Source organism: Protomyctophum parallelum (genome assembly GCF_964188405.1).
Source record: "Protomyctophum parallelum genome assembly, chromosome: 1".
Classification (NCBI taxonomy): domain Eukaryota; kingdom Metazoa; phylum Chordata; class Actinopteri; order Myctophiformes; family Myctophidae; genus Protomyctophum; species Protomyctophum parallelum.
Window position 1 is genome coordinate 56,674,533 of NC_139697.1, and position 17,999 is coordinate 56,692,531.

Consider the following 17,999-nt stretch of genomic DNA (forward strand, 5'->3'; position numbering starts at 1 on the left):
TATTTAATCCGTTCAACCAGTCAATGGGGTACGGTACGGTAAGAGCCAGGTGCAAGCCGCTAACAAAGCCAAAACTCAAAGATAATGACCAATGAACCAGGAGAGTTGTGGTACCTTCAAGGCTGTCGATGTGGTCTGACACAACAGAGAACTCCGTCTGAGCAACTTTCCTATTGAAGTATGAATATGTTTATTTGTGGGAAAGCCTCTCATTGTTTATACATGTATATGTATTATATGTGATATTTTGACGTACCAACAAGTCCTGATCACATGAAGTTCTGTGTTGCAACTGTTACTAGAAGCAAGGCCATGATTCAGGGTTCACAGCCTGAGAAGGTTGTGAATGTCAACCACTGGATTCAATATACAATAATAATAATAATAATAATACATTAAATCAACCATACATACATTCACTGTCTTTCTTTATCTCACTCACACAGATCATGACCATACCACAATCAACCAACATTATTCAGTTATTGCCTTATTACAGGGGGAAAAAGGAAATCCTTCAATTAGGCCCTAATGATCAACAAGTAAATCCTGAAGAAAACAAGGCTTTCTGGCATAAGGCTGATTTAGAAAACAAGATTAAAATAGTCTATGGAAAATAAATAGCATTGGAATTCACAATACATCTAAATGTTCTTATGATTAATTATGAAGATGATCAGCTGTAATGCCATCAGATTCAAATACCATTTTAAACAAAGTGACACAAGATCAAAAATAACAGATTTACTTCATGTGGATTTTGAGTGAAATTGTTTTGTCTGGAGAACATCTCCATCAGTAAATCGACACAGTTTAAGTCACACACAGTAAAATCTTCAGTGTTTAGCCATTTGTAACTCTGAGAGTGTACAAATGCAACCCTCACAGGTCTATTTGATTACATCTTACACTCACAGAGTTACAGTAACACTCTGTGTACACACACTCCATTCTGAACTGTCCTACTGTATGAAATATTTGCGATGCAACTACTATCTGACCCATCTGACAATACATACCAAATCACAATCACCACCTCTTATAGGCCTATAACACAAAACCTTCATTATTTGAAATGGCTTTTTAAATGACTTGAATGTTGAATCTCTTAAATCCTTGCACTGTAATCCTTCCATTGTAATGTGTACAGTAGAACCAAATGGACCCTTACAAATCCAGTTGGTTTCATTTGTACTAAAGATGGATTATACTATGCAGTATGCACTGTATATTTCTGTCTATGAAGGCTAACCAGAAGAGCAGTGTTCTCAAGTGAGTATGTGGTGGTACAGTACAACATGGTTACTGATGTGATGAGGCCTATCCCGTTGATCAGTGGAGTCTTGTGGCTTGAATGTCAGTTGATGCTCGCCAGAGTAAATCAGGTGTTGAAGCTGGGCAGAAAGGTACAGTACTGTATAACATACTGTGTTTCTGTTTGATGGCATCTTATTTGTTCTTCAGCCCGTTGACATGGCCAGCACGTTTAGATTCCAGGATCTGCAGAATAAACACAGCTTTTGACATTTTTATCCCCCATAAATAACACGCAATAATACCATTGGCATCCACTGTGCCCCATTATGTGAATAGATACATTTCTAAACATTGCATAGAAAAGAGTTGAACAAGTTTCAACTCATGCAGCGTGTGTGTGTGAGTGTGAGTGACAAGCACAATCACCTCACGTCAGTTTCAAGGGAGTGTGCCTGTTTGGTGCTCTGCCTATCAGATTGCTCGCACTCCCCTACACCAATTTGCTCGCCTCTCATTGAAAATTAATTGGGGTGCAGTCGGTTTCCACATGAAAAAGCTCTGGTTTCATTGTCTCACCTGAAAGTTGGCACTGAGACCAACGATGCTCTGCATGTTGTGACTGTAGTAACCCAAAATGTACTGCCCTCCCCGGAGAGGAATCCGATCTTTGTCCACCGAAATCTGCAAGTATAAACACATTAATATCTCGCCCATATACTGTAGTACTGTATATGCAGAAACAGGTACAAACTAACAGATATACTGTACTACTGATGCAGTAACACTAGTAGGCCTACTTCAATTCAACACATCATAAAAATGAAATAAAACTAGAAAAAGTGCCCTTCCGGGCACAGGTCTCCACCAGGTTATCCACAGATCCGTGCAGTTAGAGGTAAAAACACTTTTCGGCCAGTTATAGCGCCACCTTGAGGCTGAGTTGAAATTGTTCATGTGGCATTTCGTCCTCGGCCTAGTGGGAATGTGGGTGCACAATTTCACGGAAATCACGCGATGTGTTCATGATTTGCAGCATTTTGTTTGAAACTGAGCACTCCTGTGAACTTTGGAAGCCAATCTTAAGCAATCAGGATGGAGTCTGATAAATCTGAAAGACCCGTTTCGTTGAATGGCTCTAGAGAGACTGTGTACCAATTTGCGTGATGTTTGGACAAAATCTGTAGGTGTACTGTGCAAAAACTTGTTTTGCACAAAGCGGCCTCCTGGTGGCGCTATAACAGGCCGTTCTGGAAAGTTTGGGGCAGAGGTTCATGGTTGGCATCCAGGGAGTGTGTGTGCAAAATATGGCATCGACCGGGTTAACGGTGGCCGAGATTAGCTGTTCACGGACACACGGACGGACACACGGACGGACGGACGGACGGACGGACACGCGGACGGACGGAGTGCAAAACATACTCTCCCCACATGCCTTCGGCCTGGTGGAGACAATTATATGCTACATTTCCAAACAGCCTGAGTCATTACTTCTTACCTGTATGAGTTGATTAGTCTCAGGCAGATCCTGTGTCACCCACACAAAGGCCTCATAGTTTGACGCACTCTTAAAGCCTACCTGATGACCCACAAAATCATCATGTACTGTTAAAATCATCATGTACTGTTAAAATCTTACAGTATGTCAATATGTTATCCAGTAGTGGTTTTCAACCTTTCTGGTTCATGGCCCACTTGAAAATCTCAAATGTGTGTGTGTGTGTGTTTTATTTTATAGAAATACAAAAGTGTTTTGCCAATTATTTTGGGGCCTAATTGCAATACCCTCAAGGCCCACATGTTGAGAAGCATTGTCATATAGTAGGCCTATAGATACCTTTGTGTTTCTCATCCAGTTTGTATTGTTGTAATATTGCTTTTATTAGTTTTTGTTGATGTTTCTGCTATTTGATTGCACACTTTAAATATAAGATAAGACAAAAGAGGAGGTAAGGTAAGGTCACTTGTGCAAACTATAGTGCGAACTAACGATGTACATTATACTTTATACTATTACTCCACTACATTTCAGAAGCAGATATTGTACTTTTTATTCCACTACATTTGATGATGAATACAAAACAAAACCCATTACTTCAATTGTATTCTGCTTCAGCTATTCGAAAATTGTGTGAAAATGATGTACATTTTGATGCCAATACTTTACTCAAGTAAAAAAAGAGGACTTAAAAAAAAGAAAAATGGGACTACTTCTTCCTCCACTGGGTAAAATAAGTTGTGTGCATAGTATGGGGCATCACCTTGTAGAGACCTATCCAGTCCCATGTGGAATACATAAAGTCCTCCTGAATGGTGTAGCTAAGGGCTGTGTTCTCGTCGGCGCTCCACACGCCTTCGGGAGACACGTCCACGGGTTGCATGTCAGAGCATTTCCTCAGCTGCGCACATGACAGACAATTAGAAACGGGGAGATACGTCAGGAAAACACTGATATATGTATTCCTTTCTGGCACACTGCCAGACTCGGACTACCGGCCAAGGTGCCTGGACCGCTGAGCCACGGCCCAGGCCAGGTTATATGTAACCTAATAGAATAAATATACCGTCCATGCATAAGGCCAAGTTTATTTGATTACATCTTCCCCTAACCAACACCACCGTTCCAGTATGCAAGGTAATAGCTGCCCAACCATCTTGCAAATCAATATTTATACACCAAAAATGGGAGGAGTTAGACATGACCCAAAATAATACCCTGCACTCTCTTTGGTAGAGCACTTTACTTGTTTATGTGGACGAGACAGAGCATCAGTGCCGTTGCTACCTATACGCACTGCGAGTAGGGCAACACGCCGAGGGGGGGGGCAACAAAATGTGCCAAGCCGACCCTCATAATAACAAATATCGAATAGTGAAAATAGCCGATCTGAATGAGTAAATGCAGCGCTCTCGTCGGGAGGGAGAGCAGCACAAATATCCTATGGCAACCAAATGGTCAGCTACGTCCCTGCAGAGCATATTAATGAACATTACATATAAATGTATCATAAAAACACTTTTTGGATTTAGCTGTGATGCTAATTTCCATCCGTAGTCCCCAGACAATTAACACTAAACAATACTAACAAAACAGGACATGAGTGGACAGCATATAAAAACATGATACATTTTAAGTAAAAGGAGAAAAGGAGAAAATAAGACATTTGAGAAGAAAAAAAAAACACTGTTTCAATTGTCCTTTAAAGCTGTGAAAGTGGGGACAGGAAGCTCATTCCAGTATTGACAACCTTTGATGGAGAGAACATTTTGACTGAAGGTAGATTTACCAAAATGATGCAATGATGGTATGAGTTTGGTCTCATTCAAACATTTAGTTCTTTGATATATACAGCTTAATCAAAGGGCTCTCATTTGATTCCATCTGGGTGATTGAAGATGGCAGGAAGTCACAATTGCCTAAAACTAACTTGAGTATGAAAGCTTAAAGCAAATGGAATTACTATTTTCCATTATATGTTTTGGTAAATTGTATGATGTACATAACAAACTAAAAACATCGCATGGATACCCCTGGGATGTACAGTATAATAATACTAATGAATATACAAAAAGGAAACAATATGTAATGAAATAATTTGATAAATGATATGACATTAAAAACCTACTTTCCCAAGTTGTAGATTTTGTTGTTTTGTTTTGATTGAAAAAGATTACGTTTCAGCCTTTAATCAGATCTACTGTATTTGTTTTTCCAAATGTAACTTATTTGTTTTACTTACCTCCATGCTGAAGGTCGCTAGGACAGGCTTGTGGTCACTAACTCCATAGCTGGGGTCACAGGTATAGCTGTCCTGTATGACTTGGATTGCACTTGGATCTTCCTGGCCGTCATCAGTGCAGGTCGATGCACTTCCATCGTTGTCCGACGCTGTTCTGGGTTGGATTCTCCAGAGGATACGATCCGTCCAGGCTGGCTTCCTCTTCTTACCACTAAGCAATCAGTGACAAAGAAAACGGTACTGCATATTGTGTAACACACACGCACTCACGCACGCACAGAGAACTCTAGTACATGTTCGATGTAGAGAAAATGTAAATGACAAACAGTTTATGCATGCAGCATGCATAGACAAACTGTGTACACACTCACAAAGGCACACATGCATTGTGCAGGAACAAAATGAAGAAGGACCATTAGTATTTAGCAGCACTAGTGAAGTGCCAATTTAACCTGAGGAGACATGACCTGTGTCTGATATTTGCTGTCTAACATCACTGCGATCTAGTTGTGACTGTAATTGCATGATATTGTGATTTTAGCTTCTGGGATAGCTAATCAATTTCCTTTCTTTCTTTCTTTTGCCTTTTATTGATAGATCACAGTAGGTTGACAGGAAACGAGGAGAGAGATGGGGGGAAGACACACAGCAAAGTTCATCGTGATCGGGACTCGAACCCGCGACACACTGTCATGCTGGATTACCAGCCAAGGTGCTTGGACCACTAAGCCCGACCCAGGCCAGCTAATCAATTTCTAAGGTCAGACACTTCTTTTCACCCAACCGTGGAGATTCACCAGGACAACGGCTCAGATCAACCTGCAGGAGCTGAGTGCGGCGACAGAGAATGGCCTCCAATGCCGCCTTCCCACTCACAAACATGGAGCCCAGCCTCCATGGTGGTGTGCAGGAACTTTACCCCATCCACCATCAGATATCGTATGAAGTTCCACTCTATCAGGCTTTTCACACCATTCTTAACACCAGTGATAATACATTCTTATAGAGAGGGTTTAGGGTATGCCCGACAAACATAACAGACAAACGTTGCTGTCGGGAGGAAACACCTAACTCCATTTTTTAGGTTTTTGATTATTATTATTATTGTTGAAAAGTAGTAAAAAAGCTCTTGGGACAAAACTAACTTAACTCCATTGGCCCCTCAAACTGTCTGCTAAAACAGCTAAGTCCACCACCTCTCCCCCTCTCATGGAAGTAATTGACAATATATAAAGTCACAACACAACACCAACTTTAATGAGGCATTATTGCTTTTTTTTTCTCTCTCCTTCATTTCCTGACAAATTTATATTTTTCATTTCCTGAAAAATGAACATTTTGGAGTTAAGTGGTTTCTTCCCGACAGCAGAGGTATACAGTATACACATACAGTATACACTACAGGTATACATGCACTAGCTAGCCAGAGCTAATGTGTTAGATTTATGGTCTAGAGGGGCAGGTCTAGAGGGGCAGGTCTAGAGGGGCAGGTCAAGGCAGAGATTTGCGCATGCACTGATTGGATCTCACCAATCTATCAGTCGCCCCTGGCGCCTCCCCCCCTCCCCTGCCCCCTAGTGCAGCACTACGTCAATGCGGCCAATGCATTCCTCCAGGCATTCATTTTTTGTGCCGACGAAAATGAGAGCCTGGTACAAAGGCTATCTGTGCACTAACTGGCTGAGCCACATTTAAGGAAAATGGTGTAATGTTTGGGTATGGGAAAGGGGCGTGGTGCATGCAGCACACACACACACACACACACACACACACACACACACACACACACACACACACACACACACACACACACACACACACACACACACACACACACACACACAGTACATCTTACGTGAAACCCAACCACGTCCTCGAGGTGCTGAGGGAATTTTAAAAGGAAAAAGCCACAGATTAAGTCTATATAATACTGTATATTGATGGAACGAAACATTAGATATCTTTTTTAGAAAAATGAAAAGCCTTTAATTTGAAGTAGCTAATGCATTGCAAGACTTTGCAATGCATGGATATGTCAACTAGTGTGTTGAGTGGTGACAGCTGTCTACGCCAAATGGAAAAATTGAACTTAAGTACAAAAAGTGATGTACAAATGTGCTTCACAGGAACAACATTCACACACAAAACAAACCTTGACATGCTTTTACTATGATCCAACATTCATACTCTTGCAGTTTCACTCTCAATTAGCAGCATATTTCAACCTGTGATTGATTAGTCTATTTTTGAGGGGCATACCAGACATGTACTGTTGTAGTACGTACAGTATATGTACTGTATGTCCTCTCAAAATGTTGCTCTACATATATACAGACAAGCTATGTCATTAGCCATGCCATACAAATATTAATATATAAAATGATATAAAACATTACCTGGAATCATAGGTGTCAGAGTTGCGGTCAAACTTATAGCTGGGCTTAAACCTCAGTGGCCCCTCTTCAAACTCCTGGAGGAACGTTTCCTTTTTCCTCATCATAATCAGCTGCAGGAACATAGTGAATTCATAAGTCAGCATGGTCACATGTCTGTGTCTGAGAGCCTTGCTCAATTGTACTGTATGTTTAGATTATAATGCTTGTGTGTATTTGTTTCCCCCCCACACACACACACACACAGTTAGAGTGCATGTGAATGTTCTCGTCTATTACCTGGTCTTTGCTCCACAGCAGATGGAAGCGCTCACTGTTGATTGATGAACGGAGGAAGTGCATGCCATAGTCCTCAATACGGAAGTTCAGGTCACCAAACCAGAACACAACCCTGGGGGAAAATACCCAAATAACGTACTGCAAGTGCAAATAGAGTTTAAATTAGCGTGTGCACGCGCATGTGTGTGTGTGTGTGTATGTGTGTGTTTCAAGATTAAGCATTTTGATCTCCTGATAACAAGCATGCAGCCTATACTGCATGTTTATTATACCGTTGGCCAGCATCAGTTTTACACTGTGCCAAAATGAACCACTTTAACGTTCAGTAAATTCACGCATGTGTGTGTGTTGTTTTTAAATAGCAAAGTATCTTAGTATTGAGTGAATTGATAGCATTGATTGACATTGTTCAGTCAACATACACGTGTGCGTGTGTGTGCGTGCGTGCGTGTGTGTGTATTTGTGCCTGCGTGTATAATGACTGACTTGTGATCCAGAACACAGGGTGTGTTGTACATATCAAACTCCTGTGTGTCCAGGATGTACTCAAACTCGTCCACTCGGTACAGGGCGTATTTCATGTGAGCAGCCAGGTGACAGTTCAGGAAACACACCATCTGACCATAGAAGGAGAATCTCACCGACACTGCTCCTTTATTGCCCTGAGAGAAAGACACAGGCAGTAGAATACTAAACTCTTTGACTTTAACCACTTGAAACCTATAGCATAAACTGTACCAATTTTTGGCGTTGAACATGGTGAAAATAGTTACACATTTATGAGATTGTAGAACCGCCATTTTCAGTGAAGAGATTTGGTATAGAGGGGGAAAGGCGGTGTAGTACAGACATAGAGACAGACATATACTGTAGATACTGTGTAGAATGTAGATAGTCACTCACAGGGCTTCTGTTTCCTTTGTTGCCCACTAGGTGTCCCCGTTGTTTCATTTGCATCATTTTTCTTTTTTTCCCTTTTTTTTATCCCCATTTTGTAACCCATTTTTCACCCCTGTGTCAATCATCTAATGTGATCCTGGGCACCCTCCGCCAATCTAGTCCCCATATATAGGGGACAAGGGGAGAGCAACGGACTTAAACTCATGCTTCCTTCATGCCTGAGTATCCAAGTTGCTCCTTTACACCTGACAGGGGGGAGTTTCCCTGGTTGGACGCGTGGAAGGAACACTTTATTCCAACCAGTTCCTTTCCCCTCCATCAGGCGCACCGGCTGGCCAGGGGGAGGCAGTTTAGAGAACCAGGATTACTGCATGTTTTTTGTGAGGGTACCTACCCTATGGGACACGGGGAGAACATGCAAACTCCACACAGAAAGGCCCTTTCGCCAGCCCCGCCTCGGGTATGGCATTTGCATCGTTTTTAGCGCATTAATTTCAACTGCACTAGACTAGACTAATCTAGTGTCTTGTTTCGCTTTTGTTCACTTCACAAGCTCACATTTTACCGGTAGTAGATGTTTACCGGTAGTAGATCTGCTCATCTACCTGGACGGTCATTCTCTGCCTTTTATTGATTATTAATTAATTCATATTAATTAAATATGAATTCATTGTACATGTATTTTACCAGCAAGACCTGGTCAAATGGCAGTATTTAAAAAAGGAGAATATTCAAGACCCAGAAGACCAGAAGAACATAAAAAGGGCAAATGATTGGGATGGATGTAGATTGGAGGGTAGGTGTGCTGGGGGGAAATGTCACATTGAAATAAATGGGCTGTCAAATGATTAAAAATTTTAATCAGATTAATCACAGTTTAAAAAATAATTAATCAGGAATAATCACCATTCGAAATATGTGCAAAATATGCCATGTTTTTCCTGTATAATGTATTATTCTTTGAATCTATCAGCATATCAACATTTTAATCTAATTCATTTCACAAATGAATTAACTCAGTTAAGTCAGTTATTTTGACAGCCCTACAACTCCACATTACAGTAAACAGTCCAAATCTAATCCTTTAGCATGACTATAAATTGAGATTGAGTAATACAAGCAGTTTCATAATTGTTTTAATTCATTCCAGGCATTCCAAAACTCTGGGTAATGAGGCATGTCATTATTCCTGTCATCCTGTGAACTGTGACGGTGTGGATATAGTACTACGACAAACATAGAATACTTTAGAGGGGGTGAAACATATTTGTTGGTAAAAAAGAAACTCACATACCATATAATTCCATCTAGATATAGATAGAAGCTACTCAACCAGCATCTTTTCTATCTATAATAAACAATTATCTCAAACAAACAATACAAAAACAAGAGAGAAAATATAAGTTGAGTTTTGGTTTTTGGTGTGACAGTGGTGTCCCTAATCTATTTAGAGTGTATTCCTAAATATCATCTTTGTCACTGGTTGACACGATTTGTTGCATCACTGAGACACTATGAAGTGATTGCACTTTGTCAGAGCTGTTGCATACTTCACTAAACAAATACAATAGGGTCTTTCATAGGCGCTTTAATCCATTGTCTAATCCAGTGCAGAATTCCCAGTGGGTGTTGGTTGTTGTAATGCGCAGTGCATTGCCGGTCTATAATAGCATAATATATTCCCATACCGGCAAAAGATATATCACCCATTTTTCAACATACATAAAATGAGAGCCTATAGATAAGAGTACAGCATGTATTACCCAGTAGCCAAAGATGCCAGTGCGGGTGTAGGTGGTCTTGATGTCTCTGATGAAGGGAAGGTGGACTTGCTTGGCAAACAGCAGCAATAACAGACCCTGCATTCTCACAGATATCACCTACAGAGAAACAGAGACAAGCCAGCCAGCCAGATCGATAGATGGAACGATAAACTGATAAACATGAAGTACTGCATAACAAAGAGGGTCCCAGACTCAGACTCATTTACTGTACCACATTATCTATCAGCCACCAGTCTCTCTCTCACCTTGACATATCCCCTGGGTCTGTCTCTCACCTTGACATATCCCCTGGGTCTGTCTCTCACCTTGACATATCCCCTGGGTCTGTCTCTCACCTTGACATATCCCCTGGGTCTGTCTCTCTCTCACCTTGACATATCCCCTGGGTCTGTCTCTCTCTCACCTTGACATATCCCCTGGGTCTGTCTCTCTCTCACCTTGACATATCCCCTGGGTCAGTCTCTCTCTCACCTTGACATATCCCCTGGGTCTCTCTCTCACCTTGACATATCCCCTGGGTCAGTCTCTCACCTTGACATATCCCCTGGGTCAGTCTCTCTCTCACCTTGACATATCCCCTGGGTCTGTCTCTCACCTTGACATATCCCCTGGGTCAGTCTCTCACCTTGACATATCCCCTGGGTCAGTCTCTCTCTCACCTTGACATATCCCCTGGGTCAGTCTCTCTCTCACCTTGACATATCCCCTGGGTCAGTCTCTCTCTCACCTTGACATATCCCCTGGGTCAGTCTCTCTCTCACCTTGACATATCCCCTGGGTCAGTCTCTCTCTCACCTTGACATATCCCCTGGGTCTCTCTCTCACCTTGACATATCCCCTGGGTCTGTCTCTCACCTTGACATATCCCCTGGGTCTCTCTCTCACCTTGACATATCCCCTGGGTCTGTCTCTCACCTTGACATATCCCCATGGTCTCTCTCTCACCTTGACATATCCCCTGGGTCTCTCTCTCACCTTGACATATCCCCTGGGTCTGTCTCTCACCTTGACATATCCCCTGGGTCAGTCTCTCTCTCACCTTGACATATCCCCTGGGTCTCTCTCTCACCTTGACATATCCCCTGGGTCAGTCTCTCTCTCACCTTGACATATCCCCTGGGTCTCTCTCTCACCTTGACATATCCCCTGGGTCTCTCTCTCACCTTGACATATCCCCTGGGTCAGTCTCTCACCTTGACATAACCCCTGGGTCAGTCTCTCACCTTGACATATCCCCTGGGTCTCTCTCTCACCTTGACATATCCCCTGGGTCTCTCTCTCACCTTGACATATCCCCTGGGTCCCAGGGTGTTCATGAAGACATGACTCCATGAGTCCTCCGCCAGCAGGTCAGAGATGAACCTCAAAGGTGTAGCTTTGACTTCCTGCAGACTTACATACGCACGTGTGCGCGCGCGCGCGCGCGCACGCACGCACGCACGCACGCACGCACGCACGCACACACACACACACACACACACACACACACACACACACACACACACACACACACACACACACACACACACACACACACACACACACACACACACACACACACACACACACACACACACACACACACACACACACACACACACACACACACACACACACACACACACACACACACACAGACAGAGCAGCTATTAATGGGAAGGGATAGATGACAGATTTTGATTTATTTTTGGGAACTGAATTGAATTGCCAATCGGCCAGTCATTCATCCACCACACCCAGCTCCTCTTATCTCTGGATCGCGTACATTGGCAGGTCAACCAGTTGATCGCTTAATCTATTTATTCATTCAACAGTGTTAATGCATATTAATCAACATTCTAGTTTCCACATCACTGCAATTGCGCAGGAGTTAGATTAACTAATGAGCCAATTGTCATCCAATCCACTGTGTCCAGTGTACAGTACATGCGTCTGCCCTCCCATTACTGTGTCTCTGCGCTGTTCTGTGTAAGTGAAACAGAGATGATACGTCAGGTGTTCAAATCCACTCATACAACATTGCCACTGGTTGCTCTCTCACCCAATGGCATAGATGTCTGTAGGTGGCTGGGCGTCCAGCTGCAGCAGGGAGGTGACATCTAGAGGAGGCTCCGCTGTTGCCACATTCCATGTTACCATCTGCAACCTGGTATGACAGAGAGACATTCCATGTTACTATCTGCAACCTGGTATGACAGAGAGACATTCCATGTTACTATCTGCAACCTGGTATGACAGAGAGACATTCCATGTTACTATCTGCAACCTGGTATGACAGAGAGACATTCCATGTTACTATCTGTAACCTGGTATGACAGAGAGACATTCCATGTTACTATCTGTAACCTGGTATGACAGAGAGACATTCCATGTTACTATCTGTAACCTGGTATGACAGAGAGACATTCCATGTTACTATCTGTAACCTGGTATGACAGAGAGACATTTCATGTTACTATCTGTAACCTGGTATGACAGTGAGACATTCCATGTTACTATCTGTAACCTGGTATGACAGAAAGACATTCCATGTTACTATCTGTAAGCTGGTATGACAGAGAGACATTCCATGTTACTATATGTAACCTGGTATGACAGAGAGACATTCCATGTTACTATCTGTAACCTGGTATGACAGAGAGACATTCCATGTTACTATCTGTAACCTGGTATGACAGAGAGACATTCCATGTTACTATCTGTAACCTGGTATGACAGAGAGACATTCCATGTTACTATCTGTAACCTGGTATGACAGAGAGACATTCCATGTTACTATCTGTAACCTGGTATGACAGAGAGGCATTCCATGTTACTATCTGTAACCTGGTATGACAGAGAGACATTCCATGTTACTATATGTAACCTGGTATGACAGAGAGACATTCCATGTTACTATCTGTAACCTGGTATGACAGAGACATTCCATGTTACTATCTGTAACCTGGTATGACAGAGAGACATTCCATGTTACTATCTGTAACCTGGTATGACAGAAAGACATTCCATGTTACTATCTGTAACCTGGTATGACAGAGAGACATTCCATGTTACTATCTGTAACCTGGTATGACAGAGAGACATTCCATGTTACTATCTGTAACCTGGTATGACAGAGAGACATTCCATGTTACCATCTGTAACCTGGTATGACAGAGACATTCCATGTTACTATATGTAACCTGGTATGACAGAGAGACATTCCATGTTACTATCTGTAACCTGGTATGACAGAAAGACATTCCATGTTACTATCTGTAACCTGGTATGACAGAGAGACATTCCATGTTACTATCTGTAACCTGGTATGACAGAGAGACATTCCATGTTACTATCTGTAACCTGGTATGACAGAGAGACATTCCATGTTACCATCTGCAACCTGGTATGACAGAGAGGCATTCCATGTTACTATCTGTAACCTGGTATGACAGAGAGACATTCCATGTTACCATCTGCAACCTGGTATGACAGAGAGGCATTCCATGTTACTATCTGTAACCTGGTATGACAGAGACATTCCATGTTACTATCTGCAACCTGGTATGACAGAGAGACATTCCATGTTACTATCTGTAACCTGGTATGACAGAGAGACATTCCATGTTACTATATGTAACCTGGTATGACAGAGAGACATTCCATGTTACTATATGTAACCTGGTATGACAGAGACATTCCATGTTACTATCTGTAACCTGGTATGACAGAGAGACATTCCATGTTACTATCTGTAACCTGGTATGACAGAGAGACACGCAGAATAGGTACACTGTGCGGGTGTATCATTGAATTGACTTGAATTATCATCACTGTCGGGCAAAAATGTTGTTGTCCAAAACAATAAGGGAAATGTGTTCAAATGTGTTATTTAGTCACAATACTTTTTCATTCGTTACAATATTTATAAACCCGATAGACATGCTTTCAACCTTTGGGCATGCTTGACATGCCCAAAGAAGGGCATGTCAGTAATGTCATGATGGCTGAATAAGGTCCTTTAACATGGACTTTGCACTAGTTAATACATTATTACATTATTTGATTTATTGAGTTAAGACAGTGAGGGGTGTTTTTATTTTGTATTCAGTGTAGCTATGCCCCTGTCGCAAAAACCTCATTTCAAAGCCTTTTACTGGGCATGCCATTATAAAATATTTTTAATTCTTAATTCTTAAGAAAATAGCCGATCTACAAGCTCACAATGTGTCGCCGCATCATGAAGTGTGTGTTTGGTATGCAGCAGTTGAAAAAATACTGTAGTGAGAGAGAGCAGGGCATTGATATTATTCCTTGTATTTTGTTATATCCTGTAAAAATGATTCAAATGATTGCTTCACAATGCATATGAGACAGCAATCATGCGTGCATTGCATGATAGTGTGCATCTGTATGGTGGCGAGTGATGTGTGTGTGCATGTGTGTATATCAACAGGTCAACCTGAATGTGTCCTCCTCGGGACGTATGCGTCCACAGAGATTGAAAGCCTCGTCCAGTGTACGGGACACTTCATCACCGGCGTCGTCATCAGAGCTCAGGTCCTCCACGCAGGTCAACAGCTGAGCCAGTTGCTGGCGCAGGAGCAGCTTGGACCTGGAGCCCTGAGACACTGAGCTGCTCTGGCTCTCCGAACGCACACGAGGGCCGTCTTCTAGCATGCAGGACATTGTAACCTTTGGTGCTCGCGTTTGTATCTGATAATTATCCTTCCCAGAATTATTGTCTGTGACCACCCAGGACTGTATTCGTTCCGTCTTTCCAGGTTACGGGCAGGTTATGTTATCTTGAAGCAGTGACCTCAAAGTTCTCCTTTGATGCTCCTGGAGCGTTGAGTAATTTGGAATAATACTACCTGTATATCACACAAAAGAATGTGTGACAATAGAAAGCCTTTTCCTCGTGTTACTTTATTGCTGTCGTCTGGCTGCAGAGGCTCCGCTTGCATCGAGAGGCAGAGGCCCAGGACAGTCGCTAGAAATAAATAATGATTGCTTGTCCAAATCTCTCTGCGTGTGTTTCAGCTCCACTTTTAGATGTTCTGAGTCGGTCAGGATGAGAAGCTACAAAGCTGAGAGTATAGGGTCCTCCTGACATCTGTCCTGGTACAGTCCATTTCCGATGCTCCGCGCTATACCCAGTCTGGTACCGTTCGTGGGGAGACCACAAGTGACAGAGCAGTGACCCTTGACTTAGGAATGTGGAGCAGAATGAAACAGATTTGGTCTGTAATCACAGGCAGGGGAGAAGCACGTGGACATACAATTTCAATTCAAAGGAGCTTTATTGGCATGAGAAACATATACATACCTGTGTGTGTGTGTGTGTGTGTGTGTGTGTGTGTGTGTGTGTGTGTGTGTGTGTGTGTGTGTGTGTGTGTGTGTGTGTGTGTGTGTGTGTGTGTGTGTGTGTGCATGCGTGCGTGCATGCGTGTGTGCATGCGTGCGTGTGAGTGTATTTGTTTGGTCAGAGTGTAGTAATGGCATGGCTGACCCTCATGGCCTCCTCCACCCCCATCATTGAGAGTATTGTTACAGGACTTGGGTAACTCTCTGGGGGCCTAAGAGGCTTAAAGGCTGCAGCTCAACCAGCTGCACTGAGCAATACATGCAAAAATGCAATTACGGTTGTGCATTCATTAGGGGAGCCAAAGTACACAATTGTATTGTGTTATTTTGGGCTGAATCCATTCTCTGATCCATCCATATGAAACAGGTCATGGGGGGTGTAACTCATTACCCAGCTTGGTCTGCTACAGGGGGGCAGAGACGTTAACCCTTAATATAAAGTTATAACCACTTTCACTCTGGCATCTTTGTGTGACTTCTGGAACAAAATCGGTAGGAGTAGTAGTACCAAAAAAGTGTGTTTTGAAGAGAATTCTAAATGGATACAAAGGATACAAAAAGTTATCATCCGATAACGCCACAAAAACAAGATCTCCGCCTCCCGGCGTTGCAGAACTTGCGGCCTGGCAGAGATAATTAATACTTATCGATGATAATTTGATTCCTCAAAATTGCTTATCATCGCAGCCCTATCTTCAATTATTAATAGGAGAACATGTACTGTATGAAAAAACGTTAAGAAGTTATGTAAAGAGACACAAGAGAGAGAGAGCGAGAGCGAGAGAGAGAGAGAGTCAGTGAACATGCCCCTTGCAAAGTAAAAGCTGCATTCTGCTAAACCCAAGTAGGCCAATTGCTTCATTTCATCTGTAAGTATGCAACTGTCACATGCAGACTCTTATGGAACAGTATTTTGGTGTGAACCGTTAAGTGGATAAGCACAGGGTTCACTAGGTTCGCACGTGAAAGGGGGGAATTGGGTGGGGCCACACAATGCAATGTTCTTCATCAATCAATTCACCTATAGTATAAGCCACTTACACTGGTTAGGCAATGAGGTGAGGTCCCAAACATTCATGTTCTCCTTCACCATTGGGACCCATACTTTATAAGCCCCCCCCCCCTCTCTCTCTCTCAATCTCAGCTGGTTTGTTTCACGATATTGTCAATTATGTCTTTATAATGTCTGAGAATGGAAAAGAGATTGAATTGGGATTGTGAAAATAATAAAAATGTTAAACATTGGTCTTACCTGTACTTGGCTCCCCCATCATTTCTATACCTTGCAGTAGTCATAGTATCCTCTGTTGACACGCACGCACACGCGTGCGCACACACACACACACACACACACACACTTTGTAATGTAGGCCTAATAATATCTACTCAACACCAGCCCTCATCTCCGTGATGAATGCCAGAGGCAGCACAGAGCAGAGCATTGAAACCAGACAAACTGCGTCCTGACAGGGACTGACTGAGAGCCATGCATCTCTGAAATTGCTTTGCAATCAGATGTCAAATGGAACACAACAGGCACAATGGACAATGCTTTATTTACCAAAATGAGTGCAGAGGCCTAATGTATAGTCAGATTTTAGTAGGGAGACGATGATAACATGGTAATTGACTAAACAGAGAGCTCTGACATTGTTGGAAGTGTTCTGGTAACGCGCATGTTGGCCTGGTACAATGTAACCCATACAAAGATAATCCAAAGTGGATCTTTTGGGATCCACAAATTCCCTCTGCAAGTTCAATGTCAATGATTTCAAGGTGAATGTATTGATGACATAGTAGGCTAATATCTCCAGCACAAAAGAGATGACATATTGGACTGTATTGACAACTTACTCACAGCAACAGAAAGCCCTAACTCAGCCAGCTTCGACTATGCTTGCACCTTTTGATTCTCCAACATCTCAATGTCACTAAAAACTAAGCTCCAAACCTCCCAAAGCAAACTAATTTGACTACTTCTCGCCTTCTCAGCCTGCATGTGCCCCTGACCCATCTTTTTGCAACCCATTTTGGAGGTCTAGGTCGGCTATATAGGGCCCTTATACCCGGCTCACGACACTAACTACCTCAAAAAAAGTGAGCGACACCCACAGCCAGTAGAGGGAGCGTGAACAACGATCTTGTACCACCCACTTTTCAAATAAACATATGGGTCGATTCTCCTTATAGCACTGTAGTGTGTCTGTGGAATGCCCTGTCTCCTTCCCTAAAAAAATGCATCCTTTAAAACAGCTGAAAATCCACCTTTCAGCAGGCCAAAGGGAGAGGAAATGATTGCTCCT

At 42.6% G+C, this 17,999-nt stretch overlaps 2 protein-coding genes across 2 annotated transcripts in view; both read right to left on the minus strand.

Moving 5' to 3' along the window:
* LOC310876386 (ferroxidase HEPHL1-like) overlaps window positions 1-17,999 on the minus strand; it is a 260,954-nt gene that overhangs the window by 142,841 nt on the left and 100,114 nt on the right. The window lies entirely within an intron of this gene.
* inpp5kb (inositol polyphosphate-5-phosphatase Kb) lies at window positions 1,450-15,018 on the minus strand (the record flags this gene model as incomplete). The annotated part of the gene is made up of 13 exons (XM_083791617.1): window positions 1,450-1,500; window positions 1,834-1,938; window positions 2,753-2,833; window positions 3,516-3,653; window positions 4,995-5,205; window positions 6,850-6,876; window positions 7,391-7,500; window positions 7,667-7,778; window positions 8,153-8,328; window positions 10,330-10,446; window positions 11,634-11,742; window positions 12,392-12,496; window positions 14,792-15,018. 13 exons carry the CDS (start codon window positions 15,016-15,018, stop codon window positions 1,450-1,452), a joined length of 1,569 nt encoding a protein of 522 aa, XP_083647743.1.